Source organism: Drosophila obscura, unplaced genomic scaffold (assembly GCF_018151105.1).
Source record: "Drosophila obscura isolate BZ-5 IFL unplaced genomic scaffold, ASM1815110v1 contig_4, whole genome shotgun sequence".
NCBI lineage: Eukaryota > Metazoa > Arthropoda > Insecta > Diptera > Drosophilidae > Drosophila > Drosophila obscura.
This window is the reverse complement of record NW_024542828.1, coordinates 2,584,250-2,600,784: the sequence shown is the minus strand read 5'-3', so window position 1 is coordinate 2,600,784 and position 16,535 is coordinate 2,584,250. Positions and strand designations below refer to the sequence as shown.

At 43.8% G+C, this 16,535-nt stretch overlaps 4 protein-coding genes across 15 annotated transcripts in view; 2 read left to right on the top strand and 2 right to left on the bottom strand.

The window, feature by feature from the left end:
- Positions 1-3,650: 3,650 nt before the first annotated feature.
- LOC111071591 (vasotab) lies at positions 3,651-4,244 on the top strand. Its single transcript, XM_022363020.2, has 3 exons — positions 3,651-3,765; positions 3,834-4,028; positions 4,088-4,244. The coding sequence occupies exons 1-3, from the start codon at positions 3,738-3,740 to the stop codon at positions 4,144-4,146; spliced, it is 282 nt and encodes a 93-aa protein (XP_022218712.1). The 5' UTR covers positions 3,651-3,737; the 3' UTR covers positions 4,147-4,244.
- Positions 4,233-5,420, bottom strand: LOC111071582 (iron-sulfur cluster assembly scaffold protein IscU). Its single transcript, XM_022363007.2, has 3 exons — positions 5,225-5,420; positions 4,508-5,045; positions 4,233-4,449 (listed from the first exon to the last, which is right to left on the bottom strand). The coding sequence occupies exons 1-2, from the start codon at positions 5,309-5,311 to the stop codon at positions 4,668-4,670; spliced, it is 465 nt and encodes a 154-aa protein (XP_022218699.1). The 5' UTR covers positions 5,312-5,420; the 3' UTR covers positions 4,233-4,449; positions 4,508-4,667.
- A 553-nt stretch (positions 5,421-5,973) lies between these two features.
- On the top strand, positions 5,974-8,884 carry LOC111073302 (armadillo-like helical domain-containing protein 3). The gene is made up of 5 exons (XM_022365576.2): positions 5,974-6,198; positions 6,272-6,473; positions 6,529-6,985; positions 7,067-8,022; positions 8,086-8,884. Exons 1-5 carry the CDS (start codon positions 6,145-6,147, stop codon positions 8,571-8,573), a joined length of 2,157 nt encoding a protein of 718 aa, XP_022221268.2. The 5' UTR covers positions 5,974-6,144; the 3' UTR covers positions 8,574-8,884.
- A 346-nt stretch (positions 8,885-9,230) lies between these two features.
- Positions 9,231-16,535, bottom strand: part of LOC111073227 (tight junction protein ZO-2) — a 114,008-nt gene continuing 106,703 nt past the window's right edge. For 8 of the 12 annotated variants that reach the window (XM_041595098.1, XM_041595099.1, XM_022365445.2 and 5 more), the window contains 7 exons: positions 16,379-16,527; positions 16,206-16,305; positions 14,933-15,197; positions 14,554-14,863; positions 14,358-14,490; positions 10,772-13,032; positions 9,231-10,102 (listed from right to left, as the gene is read on the bottom strand). In XM_041595098.1, the coding sequence (XP_041451032.1) occupies positions 9,879-10,102; positions 10,772-13,032; positions 14,358-14,490; positions 14,554-14,863; positions 14,933-15,197; positions 16,206-16,305; positions 16,379-16,527 (3,442 nt within the window). In that variant the 3' untranslated portion in view covers positions 9,231-9,878. Of the gene's footprint in view, positions 10,103-10,771; positions 13,033-14,353; positions 14,491-14,553; positions 14,864-14,932; positions 15,198-15,590; positions 15,992-16,205; positions 16,306-16,378; positions 16,528-16,535 lie in introns of those variants that run through there. The other 4 variants (XM_041595102.1, XM_022365549.2, XM_041595101.1 and 1 more) reach the window with 3 other exon arrangements.

Here is a 16,535-nt window from a genome sequence, read left to right as displayed (position 1 = left end):
TAGTTTCTGCATTAATTAGAGCCTGAAATTTCGAACAATATCTCAAGTTCATAATATCCATTTTCCCAAGGTATGCAGATTGTTGCTTATTCCGTGCCAAAGTTGCATAGCAATGCTGCTAATTCATTTCCCCATGTTGCTGAAATTTTTCCCATACAAATCAAATGTATCATACGGGAACGCGTATGGAATGACGCAACAATGAATCTTCATTCCATACGCGTTCCCGTTAAGAACATGTTTCTCACACCACGAAAATGAGGGGAAAGTCACCACAAAAATGCTCTCTTCACCACTGAAAAGAGAGCAAATTTTAAAAACCCACCACGAATTGAGAGCAAATTTTGAAAAACCACCACGATTTGGGAGCGAATAATATCGATATTTTTGTGCGCTAAATGAGATTGCGGTCATTTTCAAATGTACATACATATATGGAAAAATAAATATTTCACTTGATTTTTTTTGTCGAGTGGAACTGGAACCTCAGAAACCGAGAAAAAAATAGCTTAGCCCCGCTCTATTTAATCAGGTTAGTAACTAGTAAATATCAACAACAAAAAAATGATTTTTTTGTTGTTGATATACACTCTTAATGAATATATTTGTGTTTTATATATACATTTATCCCGGTTCTGATACCTATTATTGGTAGTCGTGAGCTGCAAAACTTTGTTAAAATCTTTAGAACAGAGACTTGGAGCCTGAAATTACAAACAATATCTCAAGTCCATAATATCCATTTTCCCAAGGTATGCAGATTGTTGCTCATTTAGCTGCTTTATAGCCAGTTGCCATGGCTATTTTTAAATTATACATAGTTAAAATACAGCCAAATTTGGCTATATATCAAATAAATTTTAAAATTGCCTATAGCTGAAAATCTTCTATTTAAAATATAAATTTAGTTTTCTTTTTTAGCCTTTTTTATTCACGACAACATTGCGCGCACCAGCCGCGCAGACGGTGTGACCGCGGATTTATCAAAAAAAATATACCGACGAAAATTGTATTCCTCGCTTTTAATATTCGATTTAATATTACTAACTAGCTAAAACCCTCAGCACTGGAAATATAATTTTAGCAGATTGATGAATTAATTTTCTACAAGATTGGCCAATTTTATGGCTCTCTTCATTGGATTGTTTATAAAATAAGTTAAAAACAAAAGAGGTCAACACAATTTTCCTTTTTTTACATGGTAACTCTACGGTAACTACACCGTTTCTACATATCAACAACATATTTATTTGACACAAAAGTATAACAGTTGTAATATTGGAAAATTTTAAACTGTTGAATAATTTTTAATAAACATTTGAAGCAGGTAAAGTAATAAGTTAAACTTTAAAAAAATCAAACAATAAAAATGTTGTTTAATTTTTATGGATAATCTTCAGTGACAATATTTATTTTCATGAAATACTAGCGGATCCGGCGAACGTTGTCTCGCCCCATTTTAACGCCTTTAGATAAACTCCAGATTGATAATAATAAAAACAAGATAAAATTTCCATATTATATATTTGAATGGAATCGAAATAAGTAATTAATTTTAAACAAATTTTGAAATACACTTGTGACAGTGTAATATCACATGAGTCTGGAAAACAAATTTGGTTGCTCTAGCTCTTATAGTCTCTGAGATCGGCTATTGATGCTGACCAGGAATATATATACTTTAAGGGGTCGGAAGGGGTCTTCTGTGCGTTACATACATCCATTTTGTCCACAAATATAAAACAGCACTATACTCTTCAAGTACCGGGTATAAAAATTACATTTTGCAGCGATTTTGCAGCATTTACGATGAAAGATATATTATATTAAATCCATTCGGATTTACATTCCAAATGTTATTTAAAGAAAGTCACCACCTATGGTGAATTTATATATTTGAAAATAAATAACCGCCAGGCACAGGCACCGCACCATACATCTACTTTTTATACCCGTACTCAAAAAAGAGTTAAGGGTATATTAGATTTGTGGTAAAAGTGGATGTGTGTAACGCAGAGAAGGAAACGTTTCCGACCCCATAAAGTATATATATTCTTGATCAGCATCAATAGCCGAGTCGATATAGCCATGTCTGTCTGTCCGTCTGTCCGTCTGTCTGTCTGTCTGTCTGTCTGTCCGTCTTGTTGAGCGCCTAGATCTCAGAGACTATAAGAGATAGGGCAACCAAATTTGGTTTCCGCACTCATGTGATATCACACTGCTACAAGTGTATTTCAAAATTTCGCCCCGCCCCCTTCCGCCCACACAAAAGACGAAAATCTGTGGCAGGCACATTTTTAAAGATACGCAGTATCGTAGAGAGTGACCATATCTACCAGACTGCCGATTTTGAATCAGATCGGATCATAATTATAGCCAGAATGAAGAAATTAATTTTCAGTCGCTTCCCCTGCCCCCTCCCGTTCCAGACAACGCAAGTCTTTTTCCTTCTCGCTCGCACACTCTGTCGCGTTCAGTGCGCGAGCAACCACTAGCGGAGGAGATGTAGAATCTAAATGGTACATGTTTAATCTACTTGTTAGATGTAGAATATACATAATATATATGTAGATGTAGATAACAGATGTAGCAAAAAAATATATATATTGACTGAGTACGGGTATAAGTAGAGTCGCGTCCCCAGAAGCGACTCGCACGTTCCTTCTCGTTTGTTATTGCAGTTCATGAATTTTTGTGTACCGCCGTAGATACTTGCCACATACTCGAATTCGGGTTTTAAGTTTCGAAGGACTCAGACAAATGTAAATTACGATATAACAATTTCAGTAATAAAATGTGGCCATCATATCAAGTATGTGTTAGTGATTGGATATCTCAGGTTACCTTCAAAGGAACGTTTTCGAATAATTATATCACAAATGATAATTATACTTAATTGGACAGAACTATTTCACGATTGACTCACTCAAATTTTGGATAGTTGTGGGTTGATCCGAAATTATTTTGTCAGCCTGCTTTCAGTATGTTTGGGGCATCTATAGTCATTATAATGACTAACTGACGTTCCAATTGTATTCAACGCCTTCACAATTTTGATTGCCACAGGGTATAGACGTTATATGACTATTATTATACAATGTTCAGTAAACTATTTTGGGCGAGATGTGAGGGGGCTTTGGCTGACATCAAAATAGGATATCCTATAAATTGATGATTTTCCTGAGTATGCATTACCAGTTATAATCAAAGTAACATCTGACCCGCCCAAAGATGTATGTAGATGGAACTGATGAAAACCACTTCAAACCGAACTACGCGTGTCCCACAAACACCGCCCATACTCGTACATAGATCAAACCCATTATCTATCCAAATTGCTGGCGAGCAGCAGGAGTAGCATCATCATTATCATCTTGTTGACCCGTCATTGTCATATCTCCCTGGCGAAAATACAACCAAGTGCACTCTGTGTTTACTAGAATGCTTTTTAATGCTCTCGTCCACAACAATTTTCGTGTGTGGGTAGAGGTGAGAGCTTCTCATCATCACAATAGATCGTATAAATGATATATATTCGTACGTACATACATTTATATTGTATCTGTGTTGGTCGCTACAGTCCGGCTATTGTTCACGAGAGCTGGGCTTTGAGCTGCGGCCCCATATGTATATAAAGGTGATCAATCTCGTTGTCTAAAATTCAGTTCAATTCTAACGCGACTCGAAGCCGGTTTTTGCGACAGTTTTCGTGGAATCTTTGCTTATTTGTATACACAATGCGTTTCGCTCTGTTTGCTTTCCTAGGTAAACATATATTCGTATATAAAGCCATCATACTTATGAGGTGTTCGCTATAAAACTCTTTCATTCAGCCCTGTGCCTGTTGGCCTTTGCTCTGGCTGTGCCCGCCAAGGACACGAAGAAGCAGGCTAATAGCTGCCAGCGATCCTGCGGCGATGATTACGAGCCGGTCTGTGCCAAAGCGAAGAACAGCAGCAAGGAACGTCTGCTCACCTTTGGCAGCGCCTGCGTGATGTCCAACTACAATTGCCAGCATGCCGATGATCGTAAGTGTCACACAGATATCATATAATATTCGATCGGCGTTAAATACTTTCCTTTGCAGCCTTTGATATCAAGTCGAAGGGCGAGTGCGGCGGTGGAGTGAGCGTGCGCCTCTCCTAAGAACAACACTGCAGCCCACTCCAGTGGAAAATCAATATTTATCGACTTGTAAATGTCAGGCAGCTGCAATAAATTATATTCAAATGTTTTTATTCCAACGGGAACAGTTTATTATTCTTCGAATGAAGGCGTGTCTACATTTGCAAAACAGAACAGAAAATTTAAGCATTACAATTAGATCTTCCTTTTTAAAAAACACACTCTTAGACAAACATTCAGACAGGATTGGCCCTCAACTACACCATCACTACCAATGTGTATCCTGTACTTCCTCATTCACTTATCAGCAGCCACTCGACCAGTCTGTAAAATCAGAGCATTAGTCAGTTTGATTTCTCGAGTGCTTTCCCAGTCAACTTACCACTCACAGAGCCTCACACACTACGATCTAATGCAATAGAGACTATGCATATATTATATTGTATTGTATTGTAGATTACTCATAATTGTTTTTAGTAGTGGTTCCTTTATGTAAGTATTTTTCCTATAGAATACGCTCCGACTACATTCACAGATTCGCTTTAGTTGGCTGCCTTCTTCTGCTGCTTGACCTTGTAGTCGGCCAGCGCAGCCTTGATGGCGTCCTCGGCCAGCATGGAGCAATGCAGCTTGACGGGGGGCAGACGCAGCTCCTTGGCAATGTCTGTGTTCTTCAGCTGACCGGCTTCGTCAATGGACTTGCCCTTGACCCATTCGGTAGCCAACGAACTGCTGGCAATTGCCGAGCCGCAACCAAAGGTCTTGAACTTTGCATCAACGATTTTTCCATTTTCATCTACTTTGATTTGCAGTTTCATAACATCGCCGCAGGCGGGTGCTCCCACCAGACCGGTGCCGACAGTGGTGTCCTTCTTGTCCAACGATCCCACATTGCGCGGGTTCTCGTAGTGTTCAACGACCTGGGGAGTAAACGGAGAAATAACAAAGCCTGGTTATTCACTTGTCAGCCGGTTATCATTGTTATCTATTTGCGTGCCGCAAGCAACGGGCTGTCTCCCAAAATATACTAAATAGAATTATAGATATTACGAAAGAACATTCCGGATGTATGCCAATACGGATTCAGAATACAACTTACATTTTCGTGATACAGGGCCACGGGGAAACTCTGTACGCGCTTCAGCTGAGAGCGCAGCAATTGGCTCGTGTTTCTTACCAGCGACATCTTTAATTTTCAATTAATCTTTCAGTTTAAACCAATAAATTATGGCACAATTTGTTGTGAAATTCGAAATCGGAAAACTGCGTGCTAGAAACAGCTGATGTATCGGTCAAATACACCCTCTGACCCTCAGAAATATACCGAAATATACTTAGTCATTATCAAAATATACCGTAAATGTACCGAGAAAAATCATGCTCATCAAATTTTGATTTGCGATTTAATATTACTAGCTAGTCAGGACCCTCAGCACTGAACATATAACTTCATCAGATTGATGAATCAATTTTAAGCAATCTGGCTTATTTTAATGACTCCCATTTATTGGATTACTTCTAAAATAAGCTTTAATCAAAAAAGATCAACAAAAATATTTATTTTTTAGATGGTAACTACACGGAAACTACACATTTGCTACATGTCAACTTAGCCAAAGTATACATTCTCATTTTACAAATATACCGTAAATATACTATGAAGAAAATAACTTAACCCACTTAACACCCACTCCATTTAAACAATTGATGCAGTTCTACACTAAAATTTAAATTTTGCGAATATTGTATAAAAGCAAATAGATTAATTAGCACATTGAATAATATTAAATTTAACTTAAAAGGTTCCAATAATATACGGCTGTTTTACTGTATTTTTACATTCCATCATTCGAGTCGTCTCGTGTACAGACCGCCCAGAGTTCCCAAATTGCCAGCAAGAATAAACATTAGGACGACAAATTTTCCAAAAACTCTACACATTTCCAGCATATTGGCGTTAAAATCAAGGCAGGCACAGTGGACACTCCCAAGCAACGGACTTGCAGCAGCACAGGCATCATGACCTCACGGAAACGCAGCGGCAGCGGTTCAACGAAACGCCCCAAGGAGAAGGTTCACATTCACCCATAAATATGATCCACCCACACCCATTTGCATGTTTAATTTAATTTAACTTAATTAACAGGTCGTCTACATATACGAGCTCTTGTGCCGCGGCGAGGATCCCAGCACGGAGAGTCCCGAGTTCTGGAATGAGTTCTTTTTGCTGCAACCGAACTTTGAGGCGCTGGAGAATGAAATCGGGAAACTAAACAGCGAAATGCTGCAGGTGGTGAAGCCAAACCTCAACACGTTATTTCAGAAATGCATCGAAATGCTGAACACGGGTAAATCGAACCAACCATCAATGTGTCACGCTTTGACTCCCGATGTTTATTCCAGAGGATCATCCGAAACGTCTGTGCAACAGCCTCCAAACGCTTTGTTCCCTTTTCTATGGCATTTTCAAGAAATCGAATACGGACCCGCCATTCAACATCGTCAACGAGATCTTTGGCCACGAGGAAATGGACGAATGGCTGAAGGTGATGATGCAGTATTGCAATCGCATCCTATTGGGCGATGTCACGGAGAATGCTCGCTTTATGTGCCTTAAGCTGCTGCAAGTCCTGGTTACGGGCACCGATAATGTCAATCAGAATGCACTCTTCGAGCACCTGATGATGCACAGCATGTTTGACGCCTTCGTGAGGCTGCTCAGCGATCCCACATTTCGTACACAGCACGGACATGATATTGTAATACTACTGACTATTGTGGTCAACTATCGGAAGCACGAGGCCACTAACCCCTATGTGGTGCAGCTGTCCATATTGGCTGATGAGCTGGCCCTGAATGGGTATGTAGATTGGCAGTTTATGTACTTGTTTTCCCCCCATATCTAACAAGGCCACAAATTCTTCTCTTATCGTAATTTCAGATATGGCCAAATGATATCACAATCGCTCATTGACTTTTGCCGCCAGTACATCCAGAGCCTGAACAATGTGCAATCCTCATCCTGGTTCTCGTCGCTCTCAAACATTGTGGGCAACATGTTTGTCTCGGACGAGGGCTGTGAGCGAGTGCAGCAGATCAAGGCCAACAATGGCCTGTTGCTGGCCCTGTACGAGGCAGTGCATCTTAACCGAAACTTCATCACAACGCTGGCCCACACCCAGGCCGAGTCTAGTGCGCCGCCCTCGCCCAGCAATACCTTGAGTCTCGCGCAGCCAACGCCTGATTTGTCGAATGCTCCGATCATCGACATAACGCAGTATCCCACGAATCTGCTGGTGGCAGTCTTTCAATATTGCTCCATTGTGATGCAGGACAACAAGAACGAGTCGAGCATTGCCAATCTGAAGCTGTGCTTCCTGATACTCACCTGTATTTCGGAGGATCAGTACGCCAACTCAATGATGCACGACAGTAATCTCACCTTTAAGGTGATGCTGCATCGGGCCCAGATGCGTCACCGCAAGCTGAATGTGGATCGTGTGGGCAAGTCCCAGCCACTGGCTGCCACCCTGCTGGACCTCTTGGTGGAGTTCATTGTGTCGCATTTAATGAAGAAGTTTCCCATGGAACTGTATCTGCTGTGCATTGGTGTCATCCATCGCATTCTGTGCTATCAGAAGCGATGTCGTGTCCGCCTCAATTATCCCTGGAAGGAGCTGTGGTCGGCGTTGATTGGCCTGCTACGTTTCCTCGTCAATCAGGAACAGACGCTGGTCAAGAAGTGCAACATATTCCACTTGTCGCTGCAGGTGGTGAATATTTTTAACCTGTTCATCACCTACGGCGATACGTTCTTGGCCACCACAAATAGCTATGATGAGCTCTACTATGAACTGAATCGCGAGGAGAAGGTCTTTACCGAAATTCATGCGATGGGTGAGCTTAATGGCTTCCGATTCTTTAATCCTGATGCCCAATAATATTTGTATTTCGTTTCAGTTTTGCGTTACACAACGATGGGGGAGTGCGAATACAAAGACGATGTCATCAAGCTACTAAATTCTCTGGTCAACATTCTAGCCATAGTGAAGCACTTTCAGAACAAGATCAAGGAGTGGCTGGCCGAGCAGGGATTGTCAACGCCCACCGAAGAGCAGATACTGGATGTGGTGCGCAAGAACTATGACCTCACGTTGAAGCTGCAGGATTCGCTGGATCAATACGAGCGTTATGCGGAAACGCCGCTGCACACCAACTTCTTCAAGCTGATGGTGCGCGATGTGGTAAACGATACACGCAAACACATATATGGCTATGTAAAGGAGGCAGTATCCGTAATACCCGAGCAGGAGGTGCTTCTAACGGCAATGACCAACTCGGCAGCAGCAACACCAACTGCCCCAGCAGCACCAGCAGCACCAGCAACCGCAGCAGCACCAGCAGCACCAACAGAACCAACAGCACTAACAGCCGCGCCTGTAGCGTAGGAAATCGATGGAGGATCGATGGAGAACCGATGGGGGACAGACTGACAACAGGCTGTTTAATTGTTTCCTTCGCCTAGTTATGTAATTGTATTTTTATTGTTCAAATCTCTAGAAGCATAAACTGGATGCTATCTATAAGATTGAAAGTGATATTGCGACTTGCGTCTTTGTTAGCTTTCGTTGTGGAGCATTGCACTTACATATATGTACTACCTAAAGATATAGTACATACATTATATATTCTGTGCAAGTTTTTTACATACGTATACAAATTATAAAGCATCCAAAACCCGGCTACCATATTCCTTTCGATTTTTTACAATTTCAATGATACGATAAAACTGTGCAGTTCATCGGGCGGATCTAGACTGTCGCAGGAATTCCTGGAAATCTTTTCATGGAACAGAGAGAGAGTTAGGGGTAATTCTTAAACAGCGCGCGGGCACGTCTAGAGAATTCGGCAGACCGATTTATTTTCGTTATAAAGACTGACTCTGGGCTGATCTCCTTGATCCTTATAATAAAATCAAACGTACTTGTTTTTTTATGAGATTTCATTTCTAGTTGATTTTCTTTTATTTATTCCCAAGCTTTCCACGTGTGTGTATGTATATAATCTTTAATACAAAAAATGTGTATAAATATTTGTATATTATGTTTTTGTTGTTCTGGTTATACAGGCGTGTGTGTATAGGTTCTAAGGATATCTCTACGATTTATAAATGTATATGGTAGGCATATGTATGTATGTATAACTGCTGCATGCAATGTATTGCACACAATTAACAATTTGAATGCAATATAAATGGGGTCGGGTCGTGGGTCGAAACAATGTCAAATACATCATTAAAAAATGCATTAAAATTATGTAAATTTATAAAATACATAGTAATAAATCGCTTTAAAATATACATACAATCAAAATTAATTTCTAGTCGCTTTATACAGATATATATCATTTGCATTCGATTGTGTGTACTCGTTACTCGTACTCGTACTCGCATGTATTTCTAGCTCGATATTTATGTAGTATTTAGTTCAAAGGCAGAGCCAAACGATCACTTAAAGGCACAATTAACAGACAATATTCAATTAAATTAATTATTTTATAAGCAATGCCTCCCCAAGTTACAGTTTCCTCCTAGCTCTGGAATCGTGGCCTAAACCTACTGTTAATATTTATGGATCTATTTACAATTGCGTTCGAAGGTGTGTGTGTATGTGTTTTTGCTAAGTGTATTCTCGTATGGATGAGTGGTTATGCTTATGCTATGAAACTTAATGCAGCCCGAAGGCCGATGACGATTAGAAGTGATCCACCTTGACGGAGACCGTGTGAGCAGCAGCATTGCTGGGCAGATCAATGTTGTCCCACTCGGTGTGCAGGTTCTTCTCGCTGTCGGTCGCCTTCAGGGCCAGGCCCAGCGATGCTGTGCGTCCGGCACAGTGCGGTATATTGAGTGTAACCGGAACCATAAACTCAAGGCCCTGCGGCCCGCACATCACAAGCGGTGATAGCATGGTCTCACCTGCGCAATTGGAACAAATAATACATTTGTTAATTATTGATCTGATAAATTGTGATAGACATGTATATAGTTTATGTGTATGTGTGTGTGTGTGTGTAATTGGTATTGTATTTTATATTGTGTGGATAGGTTGTTCTGTTATGTCATGGCAAGTGTAAGTAAGAAGAGGCATAGACAACACTAAATTCGTGGGAGAAAGATCTGTAGCAAGAGATACTATTTCAGTGCAATTAACAAGGGGAGAACGAACAGTAAAGATAGAAATTAAAGAAATAAGAACTGAAATTAGAAGAGCTTCTACATACTTGTAGAAAAGATATGTTCTATGGAAGTTACATGCAAGCAAGCTAGTCATAGACCAATTAGTATTATTTTCAAGACTACAAACTAAGGATTAAACACTACAGTATGTAAATATTTATTAAAATCACCAGCCACCATAGAGGAAATTAAACTTAAGTCAAGATCAAATATATATATATACAACGAATAATAAAAAAATGCTGCATTCATAATGGTCGCAATCAAATCTCCAAGAGAGGAGAGACACGTGTACATTGTGGATTGCTTTAGTGGGTAGGTAGGTGGTTTTGTGGTAGTGGTTTTTGGTGGTTGTGGTGGTGGTGGTGGATGCATACAGTACAGGAGTAGAGTGTGTGTTAGACCAACCATTTTCCATGTCCAGCGGAGGTCCGCCAACGGCCTGTCCCATGCGCGGATCGCTCACTGTAAAGTAGATCTCCTGGCGCACGCCCGCGGGAATGGCTCCGGGCGGGATCTGCAGCGAGACGTGCCACACCTTGTCGGCCAGGGTGCCGCCATTGGAATCAAAGAATCCCCGCATGGTGCTCGGCTCCCGGGGCATACTGGGAAAGGGTCCGTTCGTGGAGGTGGCAGCTGCCGGTGCGGATGTGGGCACGGGTCCGGCTATCGGCAGGGACATGCTGCTGCTGAAGGGTGTGCTCGTGGCATTCGGCGGGCCAACGGGCAGGCTGGCCTGCGAGGTGTACTGCGTCTCGATGGAGGTGCAGCTGTCCCTAAGGGGGGAGCAGGGCGGAGGCGCTGTGCGCTTCAGTATATTCGAGATGTGGAAGGGTGCACGACCCGAGCGAGGGGTCGAAGGATGGCTGGGAGCTGGAGGTGGGGCCAGGGCTGATACCGTGTCGGCCGCCTCGAACACATCATCGGAGACATTCTGCGTCTCGTTGGCCAGCATTCCCTCATTGTGCTGGTTATTCTCAATGGCCGTCGCCTCCTCTGTGGCCTCCGCGGAGCTCTCGGCTTCGACTTCCGCTTCCGCTTCGACGCCTGATGCCTCCTTTTCATCCTCCTCGTCCTGGTCGTGCTCTTCAATCTCATCTTCCACGAGGGGAGCTCGTGCTGCTGGATTCTCAATGACCGTGTCCGAGGACTTTTGCAAGTCCGAGCGACTCAGAGTGGAGTCTTCGGTGGGCTCCTCTGGCTGTGCATTGATCTCCACCTGCACCTGCTCCGTTTTGCCCTCCTTCTTCTCATCGGTCTCATTCTCGCGCGATTGCAGGATGCTCTCCTCCCGCGACTCATATATGGGTGCCGGTCTGCCCGCGTCTCTTTTGGACACGTAAATGGGCTCCGCCATGCTGTCGAGAGCCTCGCGACGCGTCTGATAGATCTGATCCCTCAACTGGGTGCGCGTCTTCAGTGCGCTCTCCTTGGCCTCCCGCCGGCTCTGGTAAATGCTCTCCGAATTGGATCGCTCCGAGCGATCGTCCCGCTCCGACTGGCTGCTGCTCTGTGGGCTAAACTCCCGCTCCATGTCCCGCTTGCCCTGGCTGATGCGCTCCTGCATCTCCCGCTTCGACTGGTACAGATGATTGCGCTGCATCTCGCGCTGCATCTCGCGCCGGGACTGGTAGAGTGGCTCCTCCTCCGTCTGCTCGTTGGCCGCTCCCGGATAGAAGCGCCTGCGGGTCATCACCTCCGAGTTGGGCGCTCGCCTCTGGTCGGGCATCATGTAGGCTCCCTGTCGCGTCTGGTAGATGTCCTGTGGACTCTGCTCGTAGCCCGGACTGACCATGGGTCGCCTGTTGGGCGGCTGGCTGCCTCCTCGATCCGCTGTGGTGGTGCTGTGACGACGCACGATCCTTCGGCCTCCGCTCCTTCCTCCAGCTGCTGCAGCTGCCGCAGCCTCCGCCTGCCTGCGCTCCAGATCGATGCACGCTCTGTTCGCATACAGATCGTACTGATCGTACCCATAGCCATTGTCCTGTGGGTGTGGCAGGCGCTGCGCTGTTCCGCCGATATTACCATAGATATCCTCGCTCTCCAGATTCTGATAGGTGCTGTTCATCATCTCCTGCTGCTGCTGCTGATGCGGTGGATAGTGGCCCGCGTAATAGGGATCCTGATGGGGTGGCATCATGCCACGTCGCGCGTGCTCCTCGAACCCAGCCGGATAGGTGGGAAACTCGTCCGGATAGTAGGGCCTCTGCACACCCCGCTCCAGCATCGATTGCTGGCGCCGCAGTCCCTTAGGCTTCCGTTCCGGCTCCACCATGCTGTTCATTCTCCTCAGCGGTCGCGTGGTCTTCAGCAGGGCATTCTTCAGTGCCGCCAGTGGGCTCTTTAGCACCGATTTCTTCTTCTTGTGCGGCGGCAATGGGGGCGGTGCCATGGCCAACTCCATGCCATGATCATCGTAATACTGCTGGGGCGGAGGATACTGCTGCTGCTGCTGTTGCTGCTGTTGGTGTCGGGGCTGACTGTGTCCCCTGCTCGTTCCATAGTGGCTATAATAGTTGGGATCTTGGGCATGCGGTGGCCTCTCATGGGGATAGCGTGGCGCTGATCGGGATCTTTGCATTGAATGACCGCCCACCACCTGTGGGTGCGGTGCAGGCGGCGGCATGGCATAGTAATCATCGTATCGCTCATCGTACGGCTCCATTTCGCTAAAGGTATTTTTTATATGATTTTTTGTTGTTTGGTTAGCAGAGTGTTTGGTAAGGGTTCTGTTCTGTTTTGTTGAGGGGATGTTTGGATAAAAGAGCTCAAATGGGATTTAAAGAATCAACGAATCGATGCAAGATCGCATAGAGAACTGAAACTCTTTTCGATTCAGTTTTGAAGAGATTTTGGGAAAGAGTTTCCACGAATTTAAATGAAGAACCCTAGAACTCTGCTGTCTGCTATTAAACGCGTTTCATTCCTGCAAAAGTTTCGCCAAAAGACACACAAGCGCATATTTTTTATATACTGTACATCTATGGTATATAGATCGTTGGATTCTTTATAATAAATGTATATACTTTGCAAATTAACCAAAACTGTAGATAATAAAAGGAATACCAATAACCAATTGTAATTCAAACATTAAAGTTTAAGTTAAAGTTGTTTGTTAGTTAAGTTTTTGTTTTTTTGTTTTGTTTGTAACCCAAACACCGCAGTTAAAATCAACTTTCAAATACCCGGAGAAACGTATTGAGAGTAGACAGACATACGAGTACTATGTATATTGAAAGAGAAACATCAGCTAAAAAGCACGATCCATTAAATGTATAATAGATAAATGCAAGATCAAGTTTTGAGAGAATAGAGAAATATTTGGATACGAATATCTGTAAGAAGTTAACCCGAAAAATGTTTTATTTTCGTTTGATTTTGTTTTTTTTTTTATTTTAATATTTATTTGTATTTTTTTTTTGTGGCGTGAAGCGCTGTCAAGTTTGGTTTTTGTTTTTTGGAAATTTTGTTAAGCTTTTTGTGGTTGGTTTGGTTAATAATTTTGGTTATTGCAAAATACAATAATTATTTTGGATTTTTGTACGATGTAATATATGCGATTGTTGTGCGTTTTTTTGGTGTGAAATTTTGTTGTTTTGCATCGAATATCGTATGTGAATGACCAGCAACCGCATGAAATATGAAATATATTGGCAGAATGATTGATTGATTGATTCGACTGATTGGCTGACTCGACAGATTGACAGATTGACTGATTGACTAATTGATCGTTTGTTGTAAATTACAAAAATGGCATATAACAAAAATATAAAACATTTTTCGTTAACACAAATGTTGAAAATTGAAGCAGGATTTCAAAAAGAGAGAAAGGCATTTTTTCTGTATTGTTTTGTTTTTTTTTTTGTGTGTGTGGTTTTTGAGTGGGGTATTTTGGGTGTGATTGGATCTCCTCCAAGAATGTTTGTTTGTTTGAGTGGGTGGGTGGGTAGGGGGTGGGCACTGACTAGTAGTTGATCTCTCTCTCTCCACTCACCTCATATTGTGATGGTGCCCTGCGGTGGCGCCGATTTGCGGTTTACGATACAGCTCAAAGGCGGAGCCACGCTGCTCCCGACTTCCGGCCAGATCCAGGGCATGCCGTTCGGGTGTGTGCGGGGGCAGGTTTCCTGTAGATTGCATAACTCATATAAATATATATTTAATAGTTGAAAGTGCATGTGTACACCTACCTATGGGCGGTGGCATGCCACGATGTGGTGCTATGTACGGGCCCGTGCCGCTGCCTCCATTGTAATGATGACTGTTCCCATTATAGCCATTGGCCGGCGGATACGGCTGCGGGGGTGGTGCCTGTCCGTAGTTGCCATTGCTGCCCCCATAGGTGGGTTGCTGCTGTGCCTGCTGCTGCTGCTGCTGTTGCTGCTGTTGTTGCATGTGTCCATTGCTGGGCGAGCCCGGTGTCGCCTGCTGGCCATAATGATGGTGCGATGGTGTTGGCGGATAGTAGAAGCCATTGGGGGAACGTGGCGAACCAGAGTCCTGGAATGCAAACAAAACATTAGCCAAACAATCGGAGGAGCCTCTGGCTCTGCCGTCTGTTTTACTTACGCCGTTCTCCCAGGGTGTGGTGCCACCGCTGCCACTGCTGCCGCCGCTCTGCACGGGCGGACGATAGTTCTTCGGCTTGGGTGGCGGCACGGGCTTAAAGGGTCCACTGCCATTGCTGCTCGGCGTCCCGCTACCGTTTATCTGTGCTCCCGGTGTCTGGCCATTGCTGACAGTCGGCGGAGGCACCACCACTCCGCCATGCTGCGGCGGCGGCACGTTCTTCGGCAGTTTGCTGTAGTCCGCTTGAGAGACGGAATTGTTCCGACTGCAGTGGATGTTCGGATGGTGTTGTGTGGTTGTGGTTGTGGTTGAGGTTGTGTGTGATGTGGGTGGGTGGTTGCATTATGGAGGGAACAGGTGTCGTACAAAAACATTTGATGATGTGTGTGTCGAGGCGAGCACAAAACATAAGCAAGAAAGAGAAAAAGAATTTCACATAATTATAAGGACATGTGTGTATTACAATATGTTGCAAATGTAAAATGCGGAGGGGTCTATATGGCAGAGAAAACTCTTGGCTGGATAGGTCTTGTGTGATTACGTATATTATTTTATTTATTGCACTTTCAGGGTTCAGGCTTTTATATATATAAGAAAATAGGAAGAATTTAAATATTAAGGGATAAATCAAAGACCTTATATAGGTTCATTCAAAAGGTATAAATTCTCAAAAAAGAAACATAATTATATCATTTTAAATGGAATGGAGTTTCTTCTACTAGTGCATTTTCATTATCGCTTTTTCAGACGAGCGTGTCGTAGGCCGAGACACTGGACATCAGGGCTGGTGGTGGCATCACGGAAGCATGCAGACGTGGCGCAGCTATGGGTCGCCGATCGTAGCCTGTTCCTCCGCCAGCTCCACCAGAGGACAGACGCAAGCGATGGCTGCTGATTTGCTGCTGATTCAGCTGAAGGGAACAGGGCAGAGGCAGATGCTGAGGCAATGGCAGGGGCAGGGGCCTGGGAAAAGGCGCAGGCGAGAGCTTGGACGAGGAGGGTGGGAGCGAGTGCATTAAATGCAAATGGTGCAATTGGGGCACATGTAAATGATAGCGTCTAATGGCACAGTACACATATTAAACATATTTATAAGAGAGAGACAGAAGAAGATACAAACGCAATCGAGAAATGCATGCGAGAGTGAAACGAAACACCAACGGAGCAGGAGAAAGAGAGAGTAAAGAGTTTCTTTATATTACAACCGATTCACGGGCTATATACACAGATCCCAAGAGCGGATGAATATCCCAGGTTAATCCCCACACATTACCTGTATTTGCCGTAATCCGTTTTGGTCTCCACCAAAGGCTTGCGTGGACTGCTCTCCAAACCCAGATTCGAGGGTCGCTGCGGTGTGCCATTGCGTGGATCTATAAGACAAATCAGACAGAACCTTCAGTTAGATCAGAGCTACTAAGAGATTTACGGGATTGATGGACTTGCCTATATTACGGGACGCATTCATTTCATGGTAATGGGGTCTGCCTGGACTGCTCTGGCGATTCAGATCGTTGGCACCGCCAAAGCTGCGGTGATCGTGCGGTGTTCGGCCATAATCATGCGATTGGCCAACAGGCGGCAAGGGACGAACACTGGAAAA

Bases quoted from the DNA above. Each gene is read 5' to 3' on its own strand.
- LOC111073302 (XM_022365576.2), top strand. From the start codon at position 6,145: ATGACCTCACGGAAACGCAGCGGCAGCGGTTCAACGAAACGCCCCAAG. The intron at 6,199-6,271 runs GTTCACATTCAC...CTTAATTAACAG, and splicing joins CGAAACGCCCCAAGGAGAAG to GTCGTCTACATATACGAGCT. The intron at 8,023-8,085 runs GTGAGCTTAATG...ATTTCGTTTCAG, and splicing joins TACCGAAATTCATGCGATGG to TTTTGCGTTACACAACGATG.
- LOC111071582 (XM_022363007.2), bottom strand. From the start codon at position 5,311: ATGTCGCTGGTAAGAAACACGAGCCAATTGCTGCGCTCTCAGCTGAAG. The intron at 5,046-5,224 runs GTAAGTTGTATT...TTTACTCCCCAG, and splicing joins TGGCCCTGTATCACGAAAAT to GTCGTTGAACACTACGAGAA.
- LOC111071591 (XM_022363020.2), top strand. From the start codon at position 3,738: ATGCGTTTCGCTCTGTTTGCTTTCCTAG. The intron at 3,766-3,833 runs GTAAACATATAT...TCTTTCATTCAG, and splicing joins CGCTCTGTTTGCTTTCCTAG to CCCTGTGCCTGTTGGCCTTT. The intron at 4,029-4,087 runs GTAAGTGTCACA...TTTCCTTTGCAG, and splicing joins TTGCCAGCATGCCGATGATC to CCTTTGATATCAAGTCGAAG.